This window comes from Pollachius pollachius, assembly GCF_949987615.1.
Source record: "Pollachius pollachius genome assembly, chromosome: 9".
NCBI classification, from domain to species: Eukaryota; Metazoa; Chordata; class Actinopteri; order Gadiformes; family Gadidae; genus Pollachius; species Pollachius pollachius.
In genome coordinates this window covers 19598748-19619864 of record NC_136942.1, presented here as the reverse complement: position 1 = coordinate 19619864, position 21117 = coordinate 19598748, and the positions used below count along the sequence as shown (strand labels likewise).

The 21117-nt window shown below is 42.6% G+C and overlaps 2 protein-coding genes across 2 annotated transcripts; one reads left to right on the top strand and one right to left on the bottom strand.

Moving 5' to 3' along the window:
* Nucleotides 1-889: 889 nt before the first annotated feature.
* On the top strand, nt 890-5184 carry slc28a1 (solute carrier family 28 member 1; the record flags this gene model as incomplete). Its single annotated transcript, XM_079742863.1, has 16 exons — nt 890-897; nt 1301-1392; nt 1594-1783; nt 1866-2007; nt 2280-2393; nt 2743-2817; nt 2896-2976; nt 3082-3162; nt 3358-3483; nt 3564-3685; nt 3772-3940; nt 4051-4248; nt 4404-4485; nt 4586-4684; nt 4769-4874; nt 5073-5184. 16 exons carry the CDS (start codon nt 890-892, stop codon nt 5182-5184), a joined length of 1797 nt encoding a protein of 598 aa, XP_079598989.1.
* Nucleotides 5185-5569: 385 nt separating this feature from the next.
* On the bottom strand, nt 5570-20428 carry alpk3a (alpha-kinase 3a; the record flags this gene model as incomplete). Its single annotated transcript, XM_079742862.1, has 16 exons — nt 5570-7187; nt 7278-7326; nt 7582-7799; nt 7901-7989; nt 8126-8400; nt 8828-8863; nt 8963-9090; nt 9543-9690; nt 11650-11923; nt 12215-12734; nt 17369-17605; nt 17723-18433; nt 18527-18644; nt 19282-19403; nt 19772-19804; nt 20298-20428. The coding sequence occupies 16 exons, from the start codon at nt 20426-20428 to the stop codon at nt 6842-6844; spliced, it is 3435 nt and encodes a 1144-aa protein (XP_079598988.1). The 3' UTR covers nt 5570-6841.
* Nucleotides 20429-21117: the final 689 nt, after the last annotated feature.

Genomic DNA, 21117 nt, shown 5'->3' with positions numbered 1-21117 from the left:
CATTAACCTACTCAGTAGGCCTTCCCCGACTTGAGTCAGACATGACAATTGGTCTTTCCCTTCCTTCTCAAACTACGTTACAATTGCATATTTCATCAGCCCGATTTTCAAATTTTCTCGGGGGAGAAACCCCATCCTTTAAAAAGGGCTCTAACTTCTGGGCTTTAGCCCCGAATGTTTTCAATTGCTAACGACGCTCATGTACCCTACTCCTGTGATGCCCTCAAACTTACTTTGTCGACAAAATAACTTTGCACGCACTCACACACACACACGCACACGCCCACGCCCACGCACACTGACACACAGACACACACCAACAGGAGAAGGTGTATCACGGAATTTATAGTCACGGAGCAGCTGCTACCCAGATAATAAAACGTAGATAAACTCCCTTAATTAATGATGACTCCCTTAATTCCCTGAGTAATGATGACGTAGTGCCGTCATGTGCATAACGCACACCTTTTCATGTTTAAAACGATAGGCCTCCTGAAAAAAATAATTTGATTTCTGATGATTGCTGAATCATATTTATGATCATGTTGACGAACAACACGTAGTCAGAGGGCAGAGTATCCTCTGGCCAGCATTTAAGTACACCACATTACTCCCACTGACTAGCAGGAAGCACAATGGGTAAGCCATTTTCCCTTCCTTTAACAACTCGTCTTCTCCTTTTTGAAATGGTATATGTGTGCTCAAAACAGTAATAAATAAATGTGTATGGTTACTTCAGGGTGCACTGGTCGCAAAAACGACTTAGAAAGCCTGTTTGGCAAGCTTTGCGGTGTATACGCTGCACGGTGTTTCAGGGTGACAGTAAACAAACGCTTTTCTTTTTCAGCTAAAGCAAACCGACAAAGGGGGGGCGAGGGCGAACCGAACGATGGAGTGGTCAATCTAGGATTTGAGTTGGATTGTCAAGATCGAATTATGGAGGGATCACATCAAGAGGGACCAGCCAGGTCGAAAAAGACAATGTAGGCAATTGCATAACTGAAGTCTACTTTTGCTTAATCAAACAATGGCATATTGTGCTGTAACACAAACAAATGCAAACTTCTTCTTCTTCTTTTATTTTTAGTCAAATATGGCAAATTATCTAAATCGAATTCGATAACCAAATGTCATTAAAAAGAAATCGACAACCAAATGTAATAAATTTTCTTCAGTTCATATATGACAACATAATGCAATCAATTATCTAAATGTTTTTTTGCATCAACCTGATCAACCGTTGGCAAGTTACTCTTTACTGTTCAGTATGGAACTACCGTCTATTTTGTTCTATATACAGCAAGATTTGCAATCCTATAAATGCCGCAGAGAATTACATCAAGCTACACCCAAAAACTTTTAAACACATTGGCCTTGGCATACTTGGAGCAGGTAATTCCTTTCATAGATTTCCATATATTTAACTATTTTAATCTGAAACATCCTCAAAGCCTGTACATATGTATGTGATGGTCTAATTAATAATTTCATTCATGTATTTCTAGGAAATGATATCAACATAGAAGTTAAAATCTTTGCCAAGCCATACTTTAGTTCAGTTTTTGAGTAAAACTGTTGTTTTGTCCCACACAGGTTTCGTGGCGTTCTTCATCGCTGCCTGTGTGATGAACTTTGAGCAAGCCATTGGTCTTGTAGTCTTGACATGTTTGGCAGTTGTATCCAAAGCATATGATTTGTTGAAAAAATACAAGGGAGACAGCCTTCAGGAACGTTTGGCTCCCACCGTCAGACTTTTCCAGAAGAACTTGATATGGATCAAATGGCACGTGGATGTGATCTATTTGTACTGTGTATACTGCTGGTGTTGGTTTGACTCTCTATTGACTCTGTCACGTCCTCCGCAGGGTTTTCATCGTGTCAGCCGTGGTCTTGCTGATTGTATGGCTCGCTCTGGACACAAGTCAACGACCCGAACAACTGATTTCCTTTGCAGGCATCTGCATGTTTGTGCTGCTTTCATACATCTTCTCAGCAAATCGCCCAGCTGTCAGTATTTTTTTTAAATGAACCTTGAATTCACTTCAAAACAAAAGAGGCATATGTGCTGTGTGCATATGTGTTTGTGTGTGTTTATTTGTGTGTTTGTGTGTGTGTGTCCCCACATGATTGGCTCATAGCTTCCAAGCTGTCTGGGGGAATGTTTTCCCGTAGACTTTGGACTACATTTGGCGTTGTGAATCAGTCGCAAAAGAACACAGATACTGTCATGCTTATGTTTACTAATGATTTGAATCCGACTTATCCTTTGATTGTTGAAGGTGTCATGGAGACCTGTGTTCTGGGGACTGGGCATGCAATTCTGTATTGGCCTGTTTGTGATCAGATCAGAACCAGGGCTCATTGCTTTCCAATGGCTTGGGGATCAAGTGCAGGTAACACGGTTGTCTTATCTTGGTAATAAGGATATGCTATCATAATGCAATGAGAATGACCGAAAACTTACCTTGGGACGTTTTATGGCTCTTGGCCCTAATTGTATTTCTTAGAGTAGCTAAATCAATTATGCATAGCACCTTTTCACATTTTACCTCTTTGCCTTTTTAACAACCTTGATAGACCAACTAGCTGACTCATTGAGGCGCCCTCAGCTTAAATGTTTATATATTTTTTAACAATATTCAGTGGAATAATATGAATGTGTAAATTAAAATACGAAGAAAAGAAATGTATGATGCCAACATTTCTGTACATTAACATATTTAATATGTCTAATTATTGCAGATATTCCTCAACTACACAAAAGCGGGATCATCATTCGTGTTCGGAGAGCTGATAGGGGATATTTTTGCATTTCAAGTGAGTATGTGGTGATTATTTGGCCTGTAACATTTCTGGCTGGATTATTAACACAGTCGGTTCCATTTGTTTCCTCAGACGTTGCCCATTGTGGTGTTCTTTAGCAGTGCGGTGTCAGTCCTGTACTACCTTGGGCTGATGCAGTGGATCATCCTTAAGGTAATGCAGCCAGGCAGATTCCAATCCAAACACATGTGAATGGTGTCCTTAGCCTGAACCTATGTCTATGAGTTATTGAAGATTTGTGTTTTGGTCCACCTATAGATCTCATGGGTTATGCAGCTAACAATGGGAACCTCAGCCACAGAGACATTAAGCGTGGCTGGCAACATATTCATTGGACAGGTATACAAGCTACCGTTTATTTTCTTTATCTCACCGACTAATCCGTGACATTTGTTTCAAAAGGAATCAAGCTTCTCATTTATTGTGTCCAGAACCTTTTTGAAGAAAATGTTGTTACGAATGGTTACTCCACATTAGAATAGAACAATTGTACCTATTTGTTGTGTATTTTATCAACCTCTTTATTTCCATTAGACAGAGGCACCACTGTTGATCCGTCCTTACTTAATGAATATGACCAAATCAGAGCTCCACGCTGTCATGACTGGAGGATTTGCCACCATTGCAGGCAGTGTAATGGGGGCATTCATCTCCTTTGGTGTAAGTGCCCGCTGACTTTCTGCTCCCGCCAAGCTATTGGTTTTAGTCCCTGATTTGATGTTTAACCCATATCCATACAGATTGACGCGTCCTCTCTGATATCCGCCTCAGTGATGGCTGCACCGTGTGCTCTAGCCATCTCAAAGCTCTCGCTCCCCGAGGCAGAGGTGTCCGTCGTCGAGCCAGACAAGGACACTGAGCCGTCCAGGCACGTCTATGTCACTTCCTGAAATACCTCTTGTACCTTGTATTTGGTTTGTTTAAAAAGGTTTATTTTGAATCCCACAGGAAGGAACATAACTTTCTGGAAGCTGCGAGCAATGGAGCGTCCGAAAGCATCAAACTAGTCGCTAACATTATGGTGAATCTTATAGCCTTCCTTGCTATCCTGGAGTTCATTAATGCCACTTTAAGATGGCTGGGCGGCATGGTTGGATATCCTTCTGTCTCCTTCCAGGTGTGTTCTCTGGACATTTACTTTGGGCTCATGCTGCGTTCTGTTGCACAGATCTGTATATTATGAAATGGAAACATGTATGGTTTATTGGTGTTGTCTTCTACCTGCAGCTTATCTGCTCCTACGTGTTCATGCCGTTCGCCTTCATGATGGGGATACCTTACGAAGAGTCTTTCACGGTCGCAGAGCTGCTCGGCACCAAGCTCTTTCTGAACGAGTTTCTGGCCTATGAGCAATTGGCCGAACTGAAAGCGAATCGGGTCGAAGGACTTGATGAAGTGATTGATGGAGTGAGACAGTGGATCTCTGTGAGTGGACCTTTTTTGTTTTTGTTTTTTTGTAGTCTTCATTTACTGGGTGCATTGCTGGTGCTAGTGTTAGTTTTGCCGGCATAGTGTCATGCAGCTGTCATTGTAAAATGGGTGCATTTTCTTCGACACTCTTTTGGTTGTGTCCATCAAAGGTCCGGTCGGAAGTTATCAGCACGTACGCCCTCTGTGGATTTGCCAATTTTAGCTCAATTGGGATAGTGATGGGAGGCCTGGGTATGTATAACCTTTAACCTTTACAGCACTGACTTGTCTGATCGTCACATTTACAGTTATTTCCTTTTTTTGAATCTAACCGATATTTCTCGATTCAAAGCATCCATGTGCCCATCCAGAAAAGAAGATATAGCAGCTTTGGTAGTCAGAGCACTATTGTCTGGGACCTGTGCATCATTTATCAATGCTTGCGTTGCAGGTAAGCCAGTCAAAATTCCTTCCATTCCTTCCATTTTTTGTTGATATGGCACAGGATAACAGCGACTGTAACTCTCTTTCTAAGGGGTCCTCTTTGTTCCTCCTCTGGACTGCCTGAGCATCTTCAGAACATCTGTGTTTAATGGGACGGAGGGGAACATTCAAACATGCTGCAATGACCTTTACGCAAGGTACGTCAATCTGCTATGTCAAGAAAAAAAATGCTGGATCAGTCATTTAGATTTAGAAGGAACATTTTATTTTGAATATACTTAATAATCATAATATTTATATAATATACACAAAATGTGCAATATATATCAATTATATAGATATTATAATTAGAGACATAATCAGTCCATTCTAATGTAATACACTTTCTCTTTCAGCACTGTAAACAATGGAAATATCACATTCATTGGGTCTTGGACTACAGTTACCAACGCCACTCAGTATTTTACTCAGTGTTGTGGAATTTATGAGGAGCAAATATGTAAATAGTAGCAGGGACCTCAAATCTTTTGTTGCTCTTCTTATACTGTTCTACAAATGTCCTTATTGACTGTGTGATTACCCTTTAAAATTGGTTCTATAAGATGAAATGTATCATGACTTTCTATGGCAGATTTGTCTTTAATCTGTGGTTAAGGGTTAATTCATTTATTTGAGAATTAATCACATTTCTGTGATATGTTTTTAATAAAGATATTATATATTTTTTTAAAGTTCCAACTTGTCTTGCTTTATGTACATTGTGCATGTACATTTTAACTTTTTAAAATGAACACCGATATAAAAACAACTTTGAATCGTCTAATGTTGGAACACAATGATGTTGAGTTTGATTATGTTTTAAAACTTTTTATTCTTACAAAATATACTGAGACAGGCCAAAGTGTGGTCAATGAATATTGGCCACTCTGTAAACACACATTTCTTTCTCGCTTCTTTTAATTACTTCAGTCACCTGTTCGTATCTTCATTTACCACATATCCTTTTCAGACTCTTTCTGAAATTATGACACATAGATATGCATGGTTTCAACGACACCGTTTTTGAAAGTGTCAAGTGAATCATGCCTAACGAAAATCCTTTTTGCATCAGTACCTTTATTTTTTCCTTTATTCTTTCATTCTTTCTCTCTTTCTTTGTTTCTATATATATAAACCTATTTGTGGATAGGTGGAGCAAATAATGTTGTGCTGGCATTAAGTTCAGCAGTAACAATTCAGATAATTATACAAAATTACAACAATACAAAAAGGCATGAATTGAACGCTCTCCTTACAAGCCCTCCTTGCATGTGTGTTTGAAAGTCAACAAGGATTGCGACAAGTGGACTTCATGACTCATTTACTTCCTCATTAGTGTCCTCCTTATCAATGCTAATTGCTTATTCAAGCAGCTACTCCCATTCCTCCATAAGATTGGCTATCGATAGACTGCTTACCATACACAGCTGTTCTGTAACCAATACAACTTAATCATATTACTTAAAAACGACCACAACGAGGTGGCAACATGTGCACCAGAAATAGAAGTGATCTTGTAATGCCGTACTCAGATTTGGCTAAAACTGCAGCATTACAGATAATCTTTAACCAAAACAATGTCCACAAACATAGAAAACTAAATGTGTTAGAGTAGGCCTACTCAGCTTGTCACATTTAATCCTGAAACATCTTATTAATGCTGTGTTGAAATTGTGTTCAAACAATTTTCCCGGCTCCAAACAACAAAAGTAAATGAAAGGATGAAGGTGTTCATTGAAAAGTATTTAAAATAGGAGCAAATTGGGATCTGTAGGTCGTGACCCTTGTACCTTAAAACATCCCAATAAAACATTATCTCAGCAGTGCATGTGGAAGGTAAGGGGCGGGAGACCAGTGTAGCTCCAATAAAGGACATGCTGATGACGGTAAATGAGACATATACAGTACTTTACATAACAGGGTAAACCCAGCCCTTCAATGGCCTGTGCTCCCCTACATAACCACTTAACAAAGTATCTAATATCATATCAATGTCAATGATGTTCACTCTGTACCACTGACCAAAACTGTTGTGGCTATTGTTATATTTAGAAGAGCCATCCGTGAACAAAATTCATTGAACATGGAGAAAAGTTAGTTTGAAGTCTCACCAGGTCCCCCCTTTCTAACTCTTAAGGACCATTTCAGAGGTTCCCTCAGGGTTAGCTTTGGCGGTTAGGTTATTTTCCCCGGTCCCCGGAGCCTTCCTTGGCACCTTTGGACTAGCGGTGGCCTTTCTGGACGTTAGGGGGCTAGGGACCCCTCTGCGCTGCAGTTTGGGGCTGGAGCTGGTGCTCAGCTTGCGTTGCAACAGCGGGCTTCTGGAGCCCTTTATCTTGCTAGGCTGCTGAAGACTGTCCGCTGCCTTCAGGGAACGCAGGCCCAGAAGACCACAGTAGTAGTTACACTGATGCTGGGCCGCAAACTGTTCCAGGAGCTCTGGTGAGCCTTGCTCAGTAAGACCTTGATACCTGAAACACACAAGGCCATTCGATCAGCCCATGGTGGAAGACAACCTGTACAGCTCAAACACATTAGCATCCATCTGTGCGAATACACACCCCTTTGACTTGGTCGCAACTCTGATGTTGGTGAGCTTTGTTTCCACACCTTTAAAAGAAAGAAAATGCAGTTTATGCTAAAGTGTATACTAATAACAACAATACTACTACTACCACCACCACCACTTATAACACCACTGCTAATAATAATTCGCTAATACTAGTACTAATGATAGTAGAAAAATAAACAAAATACTATTAAAAATAACAATAAAAATCGATACAGCAATCTGTATAACGGTTGGAATATAGTAAGGTTATAAATAGTAATTTGTGTTGACTTTATATAACCCATGAAACTCACCCTGTAGATTGGTGACCAGTAAGTTTCCGTGGGTCCACTGGTGGATCCAGTGCTGGAAGGTGCAGCACTTCTGCTCCACCTCCGAGTTGGTCCTGGTGATGAGCCGGCCCTTGGTGTCCATGCTGCAGTACTTGAGGAAGACCCCCGGCAGGTCCGTCTCCACCGTGGCGTACGGCACGGTGTTAGCCGGCCGGTACATCAGGTACTGAGGCAGGACTCTGTGTAGGGAGGAAGGCCCACCAGCAGTCAACAGCCGCCTCCACTTGTGTAGGATATAAAGGTTTTGTTTCATTCTTAGCTTCAAGTCTGTGATACTCACTCTAGTGAAAAGCCAAAGTTCTCAATGACTCTTGCTTCGGCGGCAAATATTTTACAGTATTCCCGAATCATGTTTTGAATTTTGCATTCCTGGCAAGACAAAATAAGGACATATGTACAATTATGAGTTAATAACAAGGATATAATATAATATGTCTGAATATTGGGATCTGGTTTAATGTCACAGGATAATGTATTCATGTTCACGTTAAACCACACAACTCACTTGCTTAGTCATTTCTAGGTTTCTCTCTGCAAGGTTACGCTCCTCTTTGGTCTCATAAGGGATGGGACTTTGGACCTTCATAATGCAGGTGCTCCCAGACTCGAAGACGGGATCCAGGCCGTAGATGACCTTTATCCTGCAGGCCTTGTGTGCACAGCCCTCCCCCAGGTGAGACACCTTTGTCATGATGCGCCCAAAGAACTTGTCGCCCCAGCAGCCGATGTCGGCCAGGCCTTTGGTGAACCTCAGTGGGGTCATCTCTACCTCCTCTCCAACTGGAGCCGCACAACGAAACCACATCACACGTGCACGGTTTGCTTGGTGGGGTGTGTCACAGAGCCCATGTTCAATTCCCCCCACCACAGCCCACCCAAACTGCATCATGGGTAACTACATGACCGAGATGTGTTCATCAAAGAGAGAGAGAGAGAGAGAGAGAGAGAGAGAGAGAGAGAGAGAGAGAGAGAGAGAGCGCGCGCGAGAGAGAGAGAGAGAGAGAGAGAGAGAGAAGAGAGAGAGAGAGAGAAGAGAAGCAACTAATAAGGAAAGGACTTGGACAGGGTGTTCCAGCCAACGTGTTCGAACCCCAATGTCTGCAGTCTACCTGTCTGCTAAGGCAAACCTTACCCTTCCTGCTCATAAATTACATGTTATAAAACGATTAACTGTTAAGTGACTAATAAAAAAACGTAGATAGATTACCTTCCAAATCCTCTTTCAGTAACATATCAGATAAGACTGTAAAACAGAGAAACAACAAACACACGGTCAGGAGTGTTAATGAATAGTCATGAGGGATTTGAGGTGAAATCTGGTAGATCACGGTGGGGTTCTTACTGTCCATGCTGAGCAGGAAGTCAGTGGTGTCAGTCCCATATTCGTTCTTGATGGTGCAACCATATACTCCGCAGTCTGGGCTGGACGCCTGGACAATAGCCAGAGCTACTTGGCTCTCATCTCCTCCACTTAAAAAGACATTAGAAAACCATTAGAAAAACAACATTGACCCACAAGAGGTCACTGTAGAGCAACGTTGCACTGTGGCTTGCGTGACTGTCGGAGGGACAACATCCTGCTGACACCGTAAATAACGTCACATATATAGACTTTTAATGCCTCCCCCCCCTCCCCTGTCCCCTGGAGATGTTGAAACAGTGTATCAGCTTACAGTGTCTGTGTCTGGTGGGAGCGTCACCTCTGTGTGTCACAGCTGTGTGCTTCAGGGTCACATGAGCTTCCCTGCTCAACAGAGAGCTCCACTGAGGGACTAGGCGGGGGAATGCCCTGTGGCCCACTTAGCATCAACTCAACCTTAGTTACACGGTGAGGATGAGGATTTGGGGATCCACAGATAAAAGGTCTGTGCGGGGTGGGGGGGGTAGTCTGTGCCTTGTTGTGGACATCGTAGCACGGGTACCTTCTTTGGACCTCCAGTATCTCCACTTCGTCTCTGTACCACTTGACAGTGGAGTCACTGAGGATGTTGAAGAACTGGCACCACAGCTTCAGGTGTCCCGAGGCGTCGGGGAACGGCTCCCCCCTGATCTTGCGGATCACCTGTGGGGCTGGGGACAGGGGCGGGGGCACGGGGGGGGGGGGGGCAGAGGACAAGGTCTAGATTAGGGGTTTTCAAAGTATGAGAGAGTGAGCCCCCCCTCAGAGAACAAATTTCAGCTGAGCCAACCCCAATTTTTTTTTCTAAATCCCATCTTTACATATTTTAAACATCTCTGATCATATTTTTTTGAAACATTTTAAACATATTTGTGAAACATTCTAAACATCTCTGTGTGTTTTTAAACACATTTCTTAACACATTTTAACATCTTTATCTTTTGCTTAACGTTTTTGAAATACATTTGAACATCTTAATCTGTAAACTGCCAGTTTAGCCTCCTTTTTAGCTCACCTCAACTTTAGTGCGAGCAATGAGTTTGCGTAGCTGTGTTCGAAATGGTTCCCTATCACGGATATAGTGCACTATAGGGGGCTCGCCATTTTGTAGTGGTGTTCGAATTCTCAGTGGTAAATTTCACGCACTATAAAGTGGACTTAAAATACCCAAAATTTGAGTGAACATACGATGTTCCCTACATGTTACTCCCGTATACCACAATGTAATGCAGTCGTGTTTTTCCGGAGAAGAAGCTGAATAATAACGAAAACGAATACATTTAATGATGAAGTCTCCGGCTTTCGTTTAGAAATGTCAACAATTTATTTGGGATTTAACATAGAAAATGTAACATTCAAAATTAATTAAAAAAAAACTTGATCAACGTCAATTTAACATCAATACAACCTCCAGCTTTCCTCGTGTGTGCCCGGTTTGTTTGTTTACATGACATGGGCGCATCTGTCTGCGTCACACATTACCCTGTGCATTTACTGACGCAAATGACGTTTAGAAATGTTCAGCGTAGCGTCCGAATTCTTGTTTGTTCGTTCCCTATATAGTGCACTATATCATAAACACTATATAGGGAATAGTGAGTGAGTGAATAGGGAACGATTTCGAACACAGCACGTCTTCGTCTTTGTGTTTTTTTTATATTTTTCTCTCACGTCGCTCTGGCGCCCCCCAGGGGAGGCGCGCCTCACAGTTTGAAAACCACTGGTCTAGATCATGGTTTCTCAACGGGGGCGTTCGCACAACCTTGGGGGGCGCTGGTAACGTGATATTTTTTTCAATATTTTTTGGGGGGGGATTTGAAACTTTCATGGTTCTCAAAATGTTTTGGTGAATGTTTTTGTTTCGCTCTGGAAGTTTAATTGGGTTTATTACAGTGATGGACAGTGCTGTTAGCCAATCAGAGGTGAGACATTTCATGCATTGAATATTCATGAATACTTTTTTTCACCAAAACCGACTCAGAGGGCATTCATTGCTATAAGTGACCACCGCAAAATCAATGAAAAACGATGGATTGACACCTTTAAGCAGTATAACACGAGTGTAAGTGGGGTTGTTAGTTTATTTATTTATTTTTTATTGGGGGGGGGGGATCAGGGTAAGGTCAGGGGGGCGTTTGCTATAAAAAGGTTGAAAACTACTGGTCTAGATCAACTGGTACTACGGTTCTTGACTATCTTATGTTGGCAATTCCTCTCAATGACGTGCACCGATCACAGGGGAGTGGGTGGGGTTAAGGAAACTTTGAGTCTACTAGAAACATTCCATCTCAATATCATCACACCAGTCAGCAGTTTGATCATAGTTCACCTTACAGTTAGAATATAACTGTTAGATGATCTATGATCAGATATTTGATGGTTGTTGATCAAAAATATGAATCACCCCATCCCAATATCATCATACCAGTCAGCAGTTTGATCATCTAACTGTTAAATGACCAGACTGTTAGATGATCAAACTGTCCCCCTCTGGTGTGATGATATTGGGATTGAATGTTTCTAACAGATTTCAGTTTCTAACTGAAATGCATACAAAATAAATATTACATGATAAATAATAAATACATAATAAATAAACACAAAATGCATTTTGTAATTATTTTGTTTACCTTTGAAAGGGTCCGGCTTTTCCTTCTCCGCGGGCTTCTCCTCTGATTTGCTACTGTCCGGCTCCTCTGCAGGCTTCTCCTCCACCGCCTTGGGCACCTCCAGCATTGCCCTGCGGCGGTTCAGCATCGGAGACCGCCTCTCCAGCGGCGGGGTATTTTGTCCGGTAGGAGCCTGCAGGAGAGCGGTCCTCCTACCCTGGCTGGGGGACATGTAGGGGCTCTCCCTCCTCGTCACGACCTCAGGAACCCCTGGAGTAATTTGTCCGGTAGGAGCCTGAAGAAGAGCGGCCCTTCTAGCTTGGCCGGGGGACATGAAGGGGGTCTCCCTCTTCACCAGGGCATCAGGGACCCCTGGGTTATTTTGAACAGTAGGAGCCTGTAGGAGAGAAGCCCTCCTAGCCTGGCCGGGGGACATGAAGGGGCTCTCCCTCCTTGTCACGGCCTCAGGGACCCCTGGGATATTTTGTCCGGTAGGAGACTGAAGGAGAGCAGCCCTCCGAGCCTGGCCGGGGGACATGTAGGGGGCCTCAGCAACCCCCAAGACCCCGAGTCCAGTCCCCTCTACTCCATCCTCTCCCTTCGACCTCGGCACAAAGATTTTGCGGCGTGCACCAGAGGCCAGCTCCTCTGGGGTGGCCGATCGGATGAGCGACATACTATCTCTGCGTTTGAGCCGCGGGCTGCTCTCACAGGAGAGGGACGAGGTCGGCGTGGATCCTCCACTCAGCTCCTCCCCTGTCTTATCACTCGGGGAGTCCCCTACGGTGATGGCAGGGACGGCCATCGCAGTGGGGGACTCGGAGCGGGGACCAGCTCGAGAGAGGAACCGGCGAAGGCTAGCCGGGCTCAAGGCTGGTGTCGGCTGGGCCTGGACATCCAGCCTCTCCACGGGGAGTTTGTCTGGCTGGAGAGGATGGTCCTTAGCGGGCTCTGACCCAGGGGCATCTGGCTCTTTTTCATCCTGTTTCATTGGTTTCTTCTTGTAGGTTACAGCGTCACCAACAGCTTCCGTTGTTTTGATCAGGGAAAGCATGTTAGCTGTTACACCAGCTGGTGTCAGTGCCCCATTCAACACATGCGCCTGACTGGGAGATTCAAGCGCGATAAGGCTCTCAACATGGGTTTCACCCCCCTGGTAGGGTCCTGTCACTGTGTACATTTGTTGAGATGGCACGGAAATGCTTTCAACAGGAATATCATCACAAATTATGGATATGGGTGGCACCACCAACAGAGGTATCTTGGGGTCTTCAATGACTGGTGCATTGAAGACTGGGTCTGTTTCAGGTACACACACAGGTACATCCACCGTGAGTTGGTTTTCATCCGTACATGAAACATTTATAACAGGAATGGATACCAAATTGACCATGTGCTCACTGCGGTGCGGTTCTACGCGTTGTATTTCAGTCTGGTCATGAAGTTGCACACCTTCCTGTGTTTTGTCTGCTGGTGGCTTGTCGTCCTCATTCAGAAGACTTGTCTCCTTGGGTAATAAACTGTCCAACTTTGAAACAAGAATGTCTTTCTCTTTTAGTATTGTTATTGAAATATCAGCGTTACGGTCATTTTGCAAAATCGGAGGATTTCTTATTGATGTCAAAGTAATTAATGGCAGCATTGTTTCTTTGCTCTCAGGTTCTTTAACTTCTTCACTTGTTTTAATACTCTTTTCATTTGACACTTTTTCTAGGATAGTGACTTTAATATCTGTGGTGTCCTCTAAAGTAGAATTTGAGGGTTCACTTTCTGTAACGTTCTCTAAAAACCACCGGCTCCCAGTGTTGTCTGGATGGCCCACAACAATGGCTGACTCTAACCTGACAGTTTCTTTCTCATCCTGTGCCACAAGGAGGCTTTGTGGTTCATTCAAATCTTGCACCTCTCCCTCCTTTCCCCTCAGACCCTTAGACTCTGACTCAATAGTTAGGGTAAGCCCCACATTACCCTGTGAGGTCTCCCTTGTTTTTTCAGCAATTTCCGACCGAGGCAGCTCTTCCGGTTCTAGATTAGCATTTACTTCATGTTTTTGGTCAAAAGCAGAAGTGAGGCGCTCCTGTAATGGAACTATGTCTTCATTTTGTTCCAACACCGGTGTGGGACTCACACTGAGATTAAAGCCCGGTGTGCTATCGGACCCATCTGGAAGGCCTCCCTCTTGCATCTTGAAGTCCCCCTTCTCAGAGATGTCTACTGTGGTGACATTAGAGAGATCACCAATGTTCGCAGTCTGAATAAGTGGAGTATTATTCACTTCCATGCTCTCTGACACCATTGTATTGTCTGCCTGTACAATGATAATAGGAATAGGAACTTGATTCATAAATGCGGAATCAAACACTAATTGCTCTTCCAAAGAAGGCGCTGGCAAAGCAGTATCCATCCGGGATTCATTCATTTGAATCTCTGCTTGTTCCTGGACCGTCTGGCTCATCAGTGGATAGATAGGAGGGGGATGGTCCTGGGGCTCCGAGGGGCCTGTCTCCACAGTGGTGTCAGCATGAAGAAGTTGGTCCCCTGCTGCTTTGAGGCTGTCCGTTTCATTGATGGAACCAAGAGGCGCACTTTCTACCATACTGTAACTCAGTGTTGCAGGGGTGGAGGCCTCGCCACAGGCCAGGGTTTGGGTGTCAGGTGAGCTCGGGAGAACTCTAGGTGCAATCTGGGTTTCAACTATTGGTACTGGCAAAGGGTCAGTTGAGATCTTCTGGGTTAAAGCGAACTCTTCAGTGATCCATGATTTCTGGGGAAGTTTTTCTTTTTCCTACAAAAAAACAATCAAAGGGTTTAAATGAGCTTCAATTGCATTTCATTTCAATTCAAATAAAGCCCTTTAATTATATCTTATGATAGGGTTAATTATATCAGAGATTATATTAGCAATACACATATAATAATTAATTATTGCCTACACATCATTTGTTATTATTTTTAATACAAGAATGAAAGCTAACATACTGCATTAGTAAATACTTTTAGCTGAGATGAGACACCTTTAAGGTGTCTCACCTTTAAGGTGGCTGAGGTCAGCCAGTGTAATACATTTATTATCACTTGTATTTGAGGTGTTTATTCATCAACCACCACCTAAGATTAGGGGACATCAGTGACTCAAGACTGAAGTCATTTATTACAAAGAGAAAATCAAAGAGAAATCGATCAAAAGTCAATCATTTGAAAGACCAAATCTATTACTTTAGTTTATTTAATACAATACATTGTATTTATATGTTCAGCCTTTCAGGGACATACATAATTGTTTGCAGTGGCGGACTCAGAGTGTTTGAAGGGCAGGGGCGAAAAAATAAAAGGGCCACATTCTTGCTCTAGAGGGCACATCGTCATCATTTATTGTATGAAGGGGCACCAGAGGGCACCCATTCATTTTTTTCACATGTAAAGGGCAGCCATTGAGGCACTTTCTCTCGTATTCACCACTCTTGAGGGCACTTTTTCAACCATGGAGGCACCAGGGGGGTCGGTCGCCCCTCGAGTCCGCCACTGATTGTTTGTATGAAGTACATATCTGACGATATTTATATGTTTATGACCTGTCAAGATACCTGAGCACTAACCTGTCAAGATACCTGAGCAATATCTCATATTTAAGGTAGCTGAAAGTGAACATACACTTAACATCTAGAACATTGCAAAGTCTGTTAAGTTTGAAGAAACCGGTTTGGGGAAACCAAGTGAGAAGGAAATTCTTCTTGCTGCTGTACCCTCGTTGTTGAACCATGACAGGGGAATTCCCACATAATCAAGCGGGTGTATTGTTTATTGAAGGATTCTCTGAAGTTCAAATAATTAAGCAACTGAAAAACTCATTGCGGTGTTAGGCAAGGCAGCTAAACTCATTCCACGTGTGACTCACACATAAAGTGTGGACCGTGAATTGCACTTTCACTAATCTAGCAGTACAAAGTAAAACAAAGATAATTTTCCATTGAACTAGATTGAACTGCGGGTTTTTGGGTATGCACAACATGTTTACATGCATCATTCACATTTTGTACTGGTCAAGTTTAACTGCCAGGGTCAATAAGTAGCGTACCGCAGAAGAGGGGAGCTGCACGCAGACTCGTGACAACATGTTTGGATTAGAGTAACTACCAGGAAAAATGAGGATGCCAAACGCAATGGATGTGAAACGGTGTCACGTTCCGTCTAAAAATGGACTTCTGTCCAAAACCATAGAGAGCCGTCTAAACGGAAGTTCCACTCCAGTTTGCAAACACTTCCTTCTCAAAGTATCACCTCTTTAAGAGAGTAATTCATGAGTTACAATTATAGGGAAAGTTGTGGTTTCATGTGTGCATGGGGAAAGATATTCACACAGAAACAATCAGTTAGTGTTGCCCTGGTTTGGGCAATAGGTCTAGGTGCTCAATTGCCAATGTTTCTTATTTTTGCATGCTGTAGAAATATTAAATGTTAACTTCAAATAAATGAAGATAGCGAGATGTCAAATATATAGCACCTCAGGATTATAATGGAATTAAAATGATGAGATGCAACTTTGAGAATCATATTATACTGCACAATTAGGATTACGTTTTGATTTCAAACTGCATCATTCAGAATCAGATTTGTAATAACAAAACATAATACCTGTCTATATTCTGTAACTGTTCAACAATTAATTCATTTTATTAACAAGCTTTTTATCCATTGGCTATATTTGCCTTACATTAGACATTAAATATTATTATTTATTTTTTAATAATAATTATAATATCCTTATTTTTTCAAAGAGATTCTTCAACAAGGCACGCCAGCCTAACCCTATGTGGGTGTTAGTCTGTTAGTCTGTTAGTCTGCCGTGAAGTAGACTTCAACTCTGTGTGGAGGTTCCAATCTAGCCAGTAACCAAGCGTGAGGCCTCAGGCCATCACATTTCTCATTCTATCTCAACAGAGAGAGATAGAGAGTAGAGGCACAGCCAAATCAGACATGCAGAAGGAACCAACCCCCCCCCCCCCCCCCCCCGCTTCTAGATGAGAAAGAAGTTATTTTAAGATGAGGGAGCAGCAAGGAATGTTTTCAATGTGAAGAGGTCCTTTGCGCAAAATGTGTCTTTGAACTCCACTACTGCTCACTCTCTCTCACCGCCCCCCCCCCGCCCCTCTCGAAGTCTTGGAGCCTATTTTGAAGTGCAAATCCAACCCAAGAATGGATGGTTTAATCCTTATCTCTGCCACATAACCATAAGAACCACACATCCTGCACCTCATATGTACTTTGCTATTGTGTGGGTGTGAATGTATAGATAATGTATTTCCACTTCTATGTATGTCAGGTCAGAAAGGCCCATTGACGCTGTTTTATGGGTGTGTAACTTCACTCTTTACTGTTCACATATTGTTATTACCTTACGAAGCCAATATTCATTGGTTAAACCTATAGAACAATGTTGTATGTTCTGACACTGTCTCTTATTAGAATAATCAATAGAAGGAAAAGTACCTTAATGAAAACGGGAGATACAGACATGGGTGCTGCTTCTCCTGATCTTCTGTGCTCTGCATGTGTTGTCATCACCACCTCTTTAACCCTGGGCTCAAAGGAATCAACTCCAGTGTTTGATTGTGGCGGTGGTGCTGTAAAATCTTCCTTTTGTATAACTTCAGGCCCAACTCCTTGGGTGGTCAATGGCTTCCGTAACTCTGCATGTGGTTCTGTGACCACGACTCGTGAAGGTTCCCTCGATTCATCCGACTCCATGGGGACAACCTCTTCTGGATGCGGTCTGCAGTCCTCTAGTCGAGGCAATGGTGGTGTTTGTGGTGGTGTTTCTGGTGGTGGAGTTTCAGAGTTATAATCCTCTGTCTCCTCATTGTCCCTATGATCATGAGAGTGCTTCTTGCCCTTGCCAAAGAAAAAGTCCTTGACAGAGTGCAGCACGGAGGTGAGGGAAGCCTGGATATTATGGTGCTCATGGTCCTTGTGACCTCTCCTGTGACATTTTGGGGCTGGTGAATGGGTACGATGGACTGCCGGGCGCTGCAACTCTGTCTGCCTTTCTCTTTCCTTCTCTCTCTCAATTTGTAATTCTGTTTCACTTACTCTCAACCGTTCATGCTCTTGTACGTGGACGTTCACTTTCTCGACTTCCTTTACCTCTTTACACTTGGCTTCTTTCTCTCTTTCATCTTCTTTGTTGAGCCCTTGCAGAGACGTGTCCATCTCACAAGTCTTCGCCTGTTTCTCCTCAACAGCCTGCGCACTGACTGTCTCGGCCAAGAACTGTGCTAAACTGATGCCGCCATCGTAAGAGTTCTGGCGGCCGTTGACGATTGCATGTCCTCTACTGCTACTAGCGCTGCCGGTAACTCCATCCATGCCATTGGAAATCTTTAATTTCTTTGTGGCCACATTATCCTTGGGTGAAGCATCTGTGTCATCCTTTTTTTCAATGATAACGGCTGTGGGGGTCTGAGGGGCTGCTTCTTCAATGTCAGCGCTGGCGCCGTTGGGTTCGGAAGCGGCAGCCACAATCGGCTCCACAGCTGGGGGTTCCTCCTTGGTTGGTGGTGGGACTGGACGCTTCCTGGGAGGGCGCTGAGGGCTCCTCTCTGATTGCTCTTTTGGGACGTTCTCTATCTTCTTGCTGCTCTCCAAGTCCTTCTTCTTGTTGTCGGCCTTCTGCTTGAGCTTGGCGAAGAAGCGCTGATGGATCAGGAACTCACTCATGGTGCCCACCTCCAGGACTCCCGAGCAGGAGACGATGCCCTTAGTGTTGCTGGCGGACGCCTGGTAGATGGCCGCGTCATCCAGTGTGCAGCTGAACGAAGACACAATCACCTTATTATCCTTTCCCCAAATGTTATCTTACACATAAAGGTGTTTGTCAAGTAGAAATGGTTGTTTAACATACTTGTAAATTTGCAGAGTGTGGTTTTTTCCATTGCGGTTAATTTCATATTTCGGCAGTCCACAGTACCGGTCCATTTGCATATCGTCTTTGTACCATGTAAGTTCTGGAGCAGGGTTACCTTAATTAAAAAATGTAATGATTAAGATACCTTATGACAGACAAATGTGCACCTCCTTGCAATAAACATTAAAATGAAGTACCCAATGAAATGCAATAAACCTCACACTTTCAGGGCTATAAATTTTATGATATTGTGTAAGAGGTCGTTATTATGAATACGGTACTAGCGTTTGGGGTTATTTTAATGGAAAACCGATGGAAGGAAAAATTTTGTGAAACTTGAATTCTATCCATGACTAGTTAGAAATTGCTTAATCGTAAAAATCACCATTAAATAATTTTAGAATGGAGATGTTGAAGCTATTGTGTCATGGTCTGTGACTCAGGATTGCCAAACAAAAATCTTAGTGGGTTGTTGAAATACCTGTTTTGATGTGGAAGTTGCATCATTATTTTTCAACTACATACAATTCATCTGCCTTTGTGCATACAGAATGTCTAAATGATGCAATGAATTGTAAAGATAAAAACAAGAAAAAACGATGCAGGGTTGTTGACAGGCCCCTACCTAGCCTACAGGCTTGTGTTGAGATTTCATTAACCACATCCTGTCACACATTCTGAAATCGTTCAGCCACAAATGCAAGTGATGACTTGAAAATTTGTAAAGGTTGATTGTTCAAGTGTGAGCCTACCAGTCACCACACATGTGAACTTGACGTTGCAGTTTTCGGAGACTGCCTTTGATTTCAATGTTTTCTCAAAGGATGGCTGTATGTCCTCCGTCAGCTGCGCCATCACGCTGCACAAGGTGCTCCTGGGGGGAAAAGAAAGAGATTAGGTTTCCTTTTCTGCATCATTTGAATTCACCTATTTTGCCAACTAATAACACATTCCAGCTAAGGTTCATTGAGCAAGAATTGGGAGGGAAAGACTGACACTTGGAAACGTTAATAAGTGATACAGCAGTTACTTACAGAGGACAAAGAAATCCAACAAACAGGAAGACATAACGTTGGGTTCAATATCGGGTTCAATATCGGTCAGTAAATAAAACGACAAGGAAACATGACATGACAAGGACTTACATCGCTGTTAAAACGTGTGTAGTGTTCATTCCTGGGATAAACCGTCACGTGTGGTTAAGATGTTAGTGAGGAGCAATGTTTTAAAAGTATGGATTACCTCGGTGGCCTGTAGTGAGAATGCCTTGAATAGCTATTCAAAGAGGAGGCAAATAAAGGAACTGTAATCAACAACCTTTTGGGGGAAATGATCTTGCTTGGAACCCTGTTTACTGAAATTGAAATGTAAATTAATGTTTTTTTGAAAAACCAAACCAATCTTATTTTATTTGTATTTATTAGTTAGTTTGCAATGAAATGAAGAAAAAAAAAGAACTTTAATCAATCATTATTTTTTTTGAGTATCTAAAAGTTGGAGTTAAATGCGTTGTAATTGTAATGTAATTCTTCTTGTACAATTAAAATAATATCCTTATGTGTTCGTATATTTGATATGATTCTAGCCGCAATGACTTATAACTGAAAAGTGCAGCTTGTGGAATGTGACCATGACAAGACATTGGCCCCAATAATGTAGGCCTATCACCACTGTTCAATGAACCTATTGATACGGTTCCTCACATCAAACCATCTGTAGAAAGAAAATATATTGTCATATATGGGTTACACTTGAAAAGCAGCCATACCTGTTCTCAGGCCTGACATTGGAGAGGTAGGTATTGCGGCTTTCTCTGTTGGAAGAGCTGCCCTCCTCTTCGAAGCTGCTTGTCCTTCCATTGCCCGAGTAAGAACGAGTCATTGGCCTTCTGGACGTCATTGTTTTTTTAAGTGAATCACAAATGTTTAAGCACACTTTATGAAAAAAAAACAGCTTCCCAGAGAGATCAAAGGAAAATAATCTTCAGTCTAATAATCCTTGAGTTAAGAGCTTGACAAATAACAGTGCTCCAGTTGAGAGTTCAAGTTTGTTGAGTGAACTGCAGAAAACCAAAAGAGAAACATTGATTACATTTGGTTACACTTTGAGTTGTGTGAGAACCTGCTGGATATTGAACATAACAAAAGCCAAACACACCATGAAGTGTTATTGGTGCATGTCCTCCCTGACCAAACAAAGTCCTAGCATATGAGAGGGTTATAAATACTATCGACTATCAGGCCGTTCAGGGGCTGTTATTTGTCAAACAAGCCCTTTACATTCCAAATATCTCTCCAACCAAACGACTGTTAAACATAAAACATATAAAAGGATTTTGGCTTACCATTGAGATGGGTACTGTATTCTCTGAGAGCCTCTATTCCTATGAGTCCTACTTGTAAAACTGCAATTGCCAATCATAGTCTTGCATGTGTTGCCAGCAGGGCCCTATTTATAGAAGGCCTACAAATAGGTGCAAGTGCCCATCACATTTTCCAAAATCTAGACAGTGAATTTAGTTAAGAATTAAACTATACAAAATGTATTTTTCTCACACAAACATAGAGACAAATAAAACAGAAAAGGAA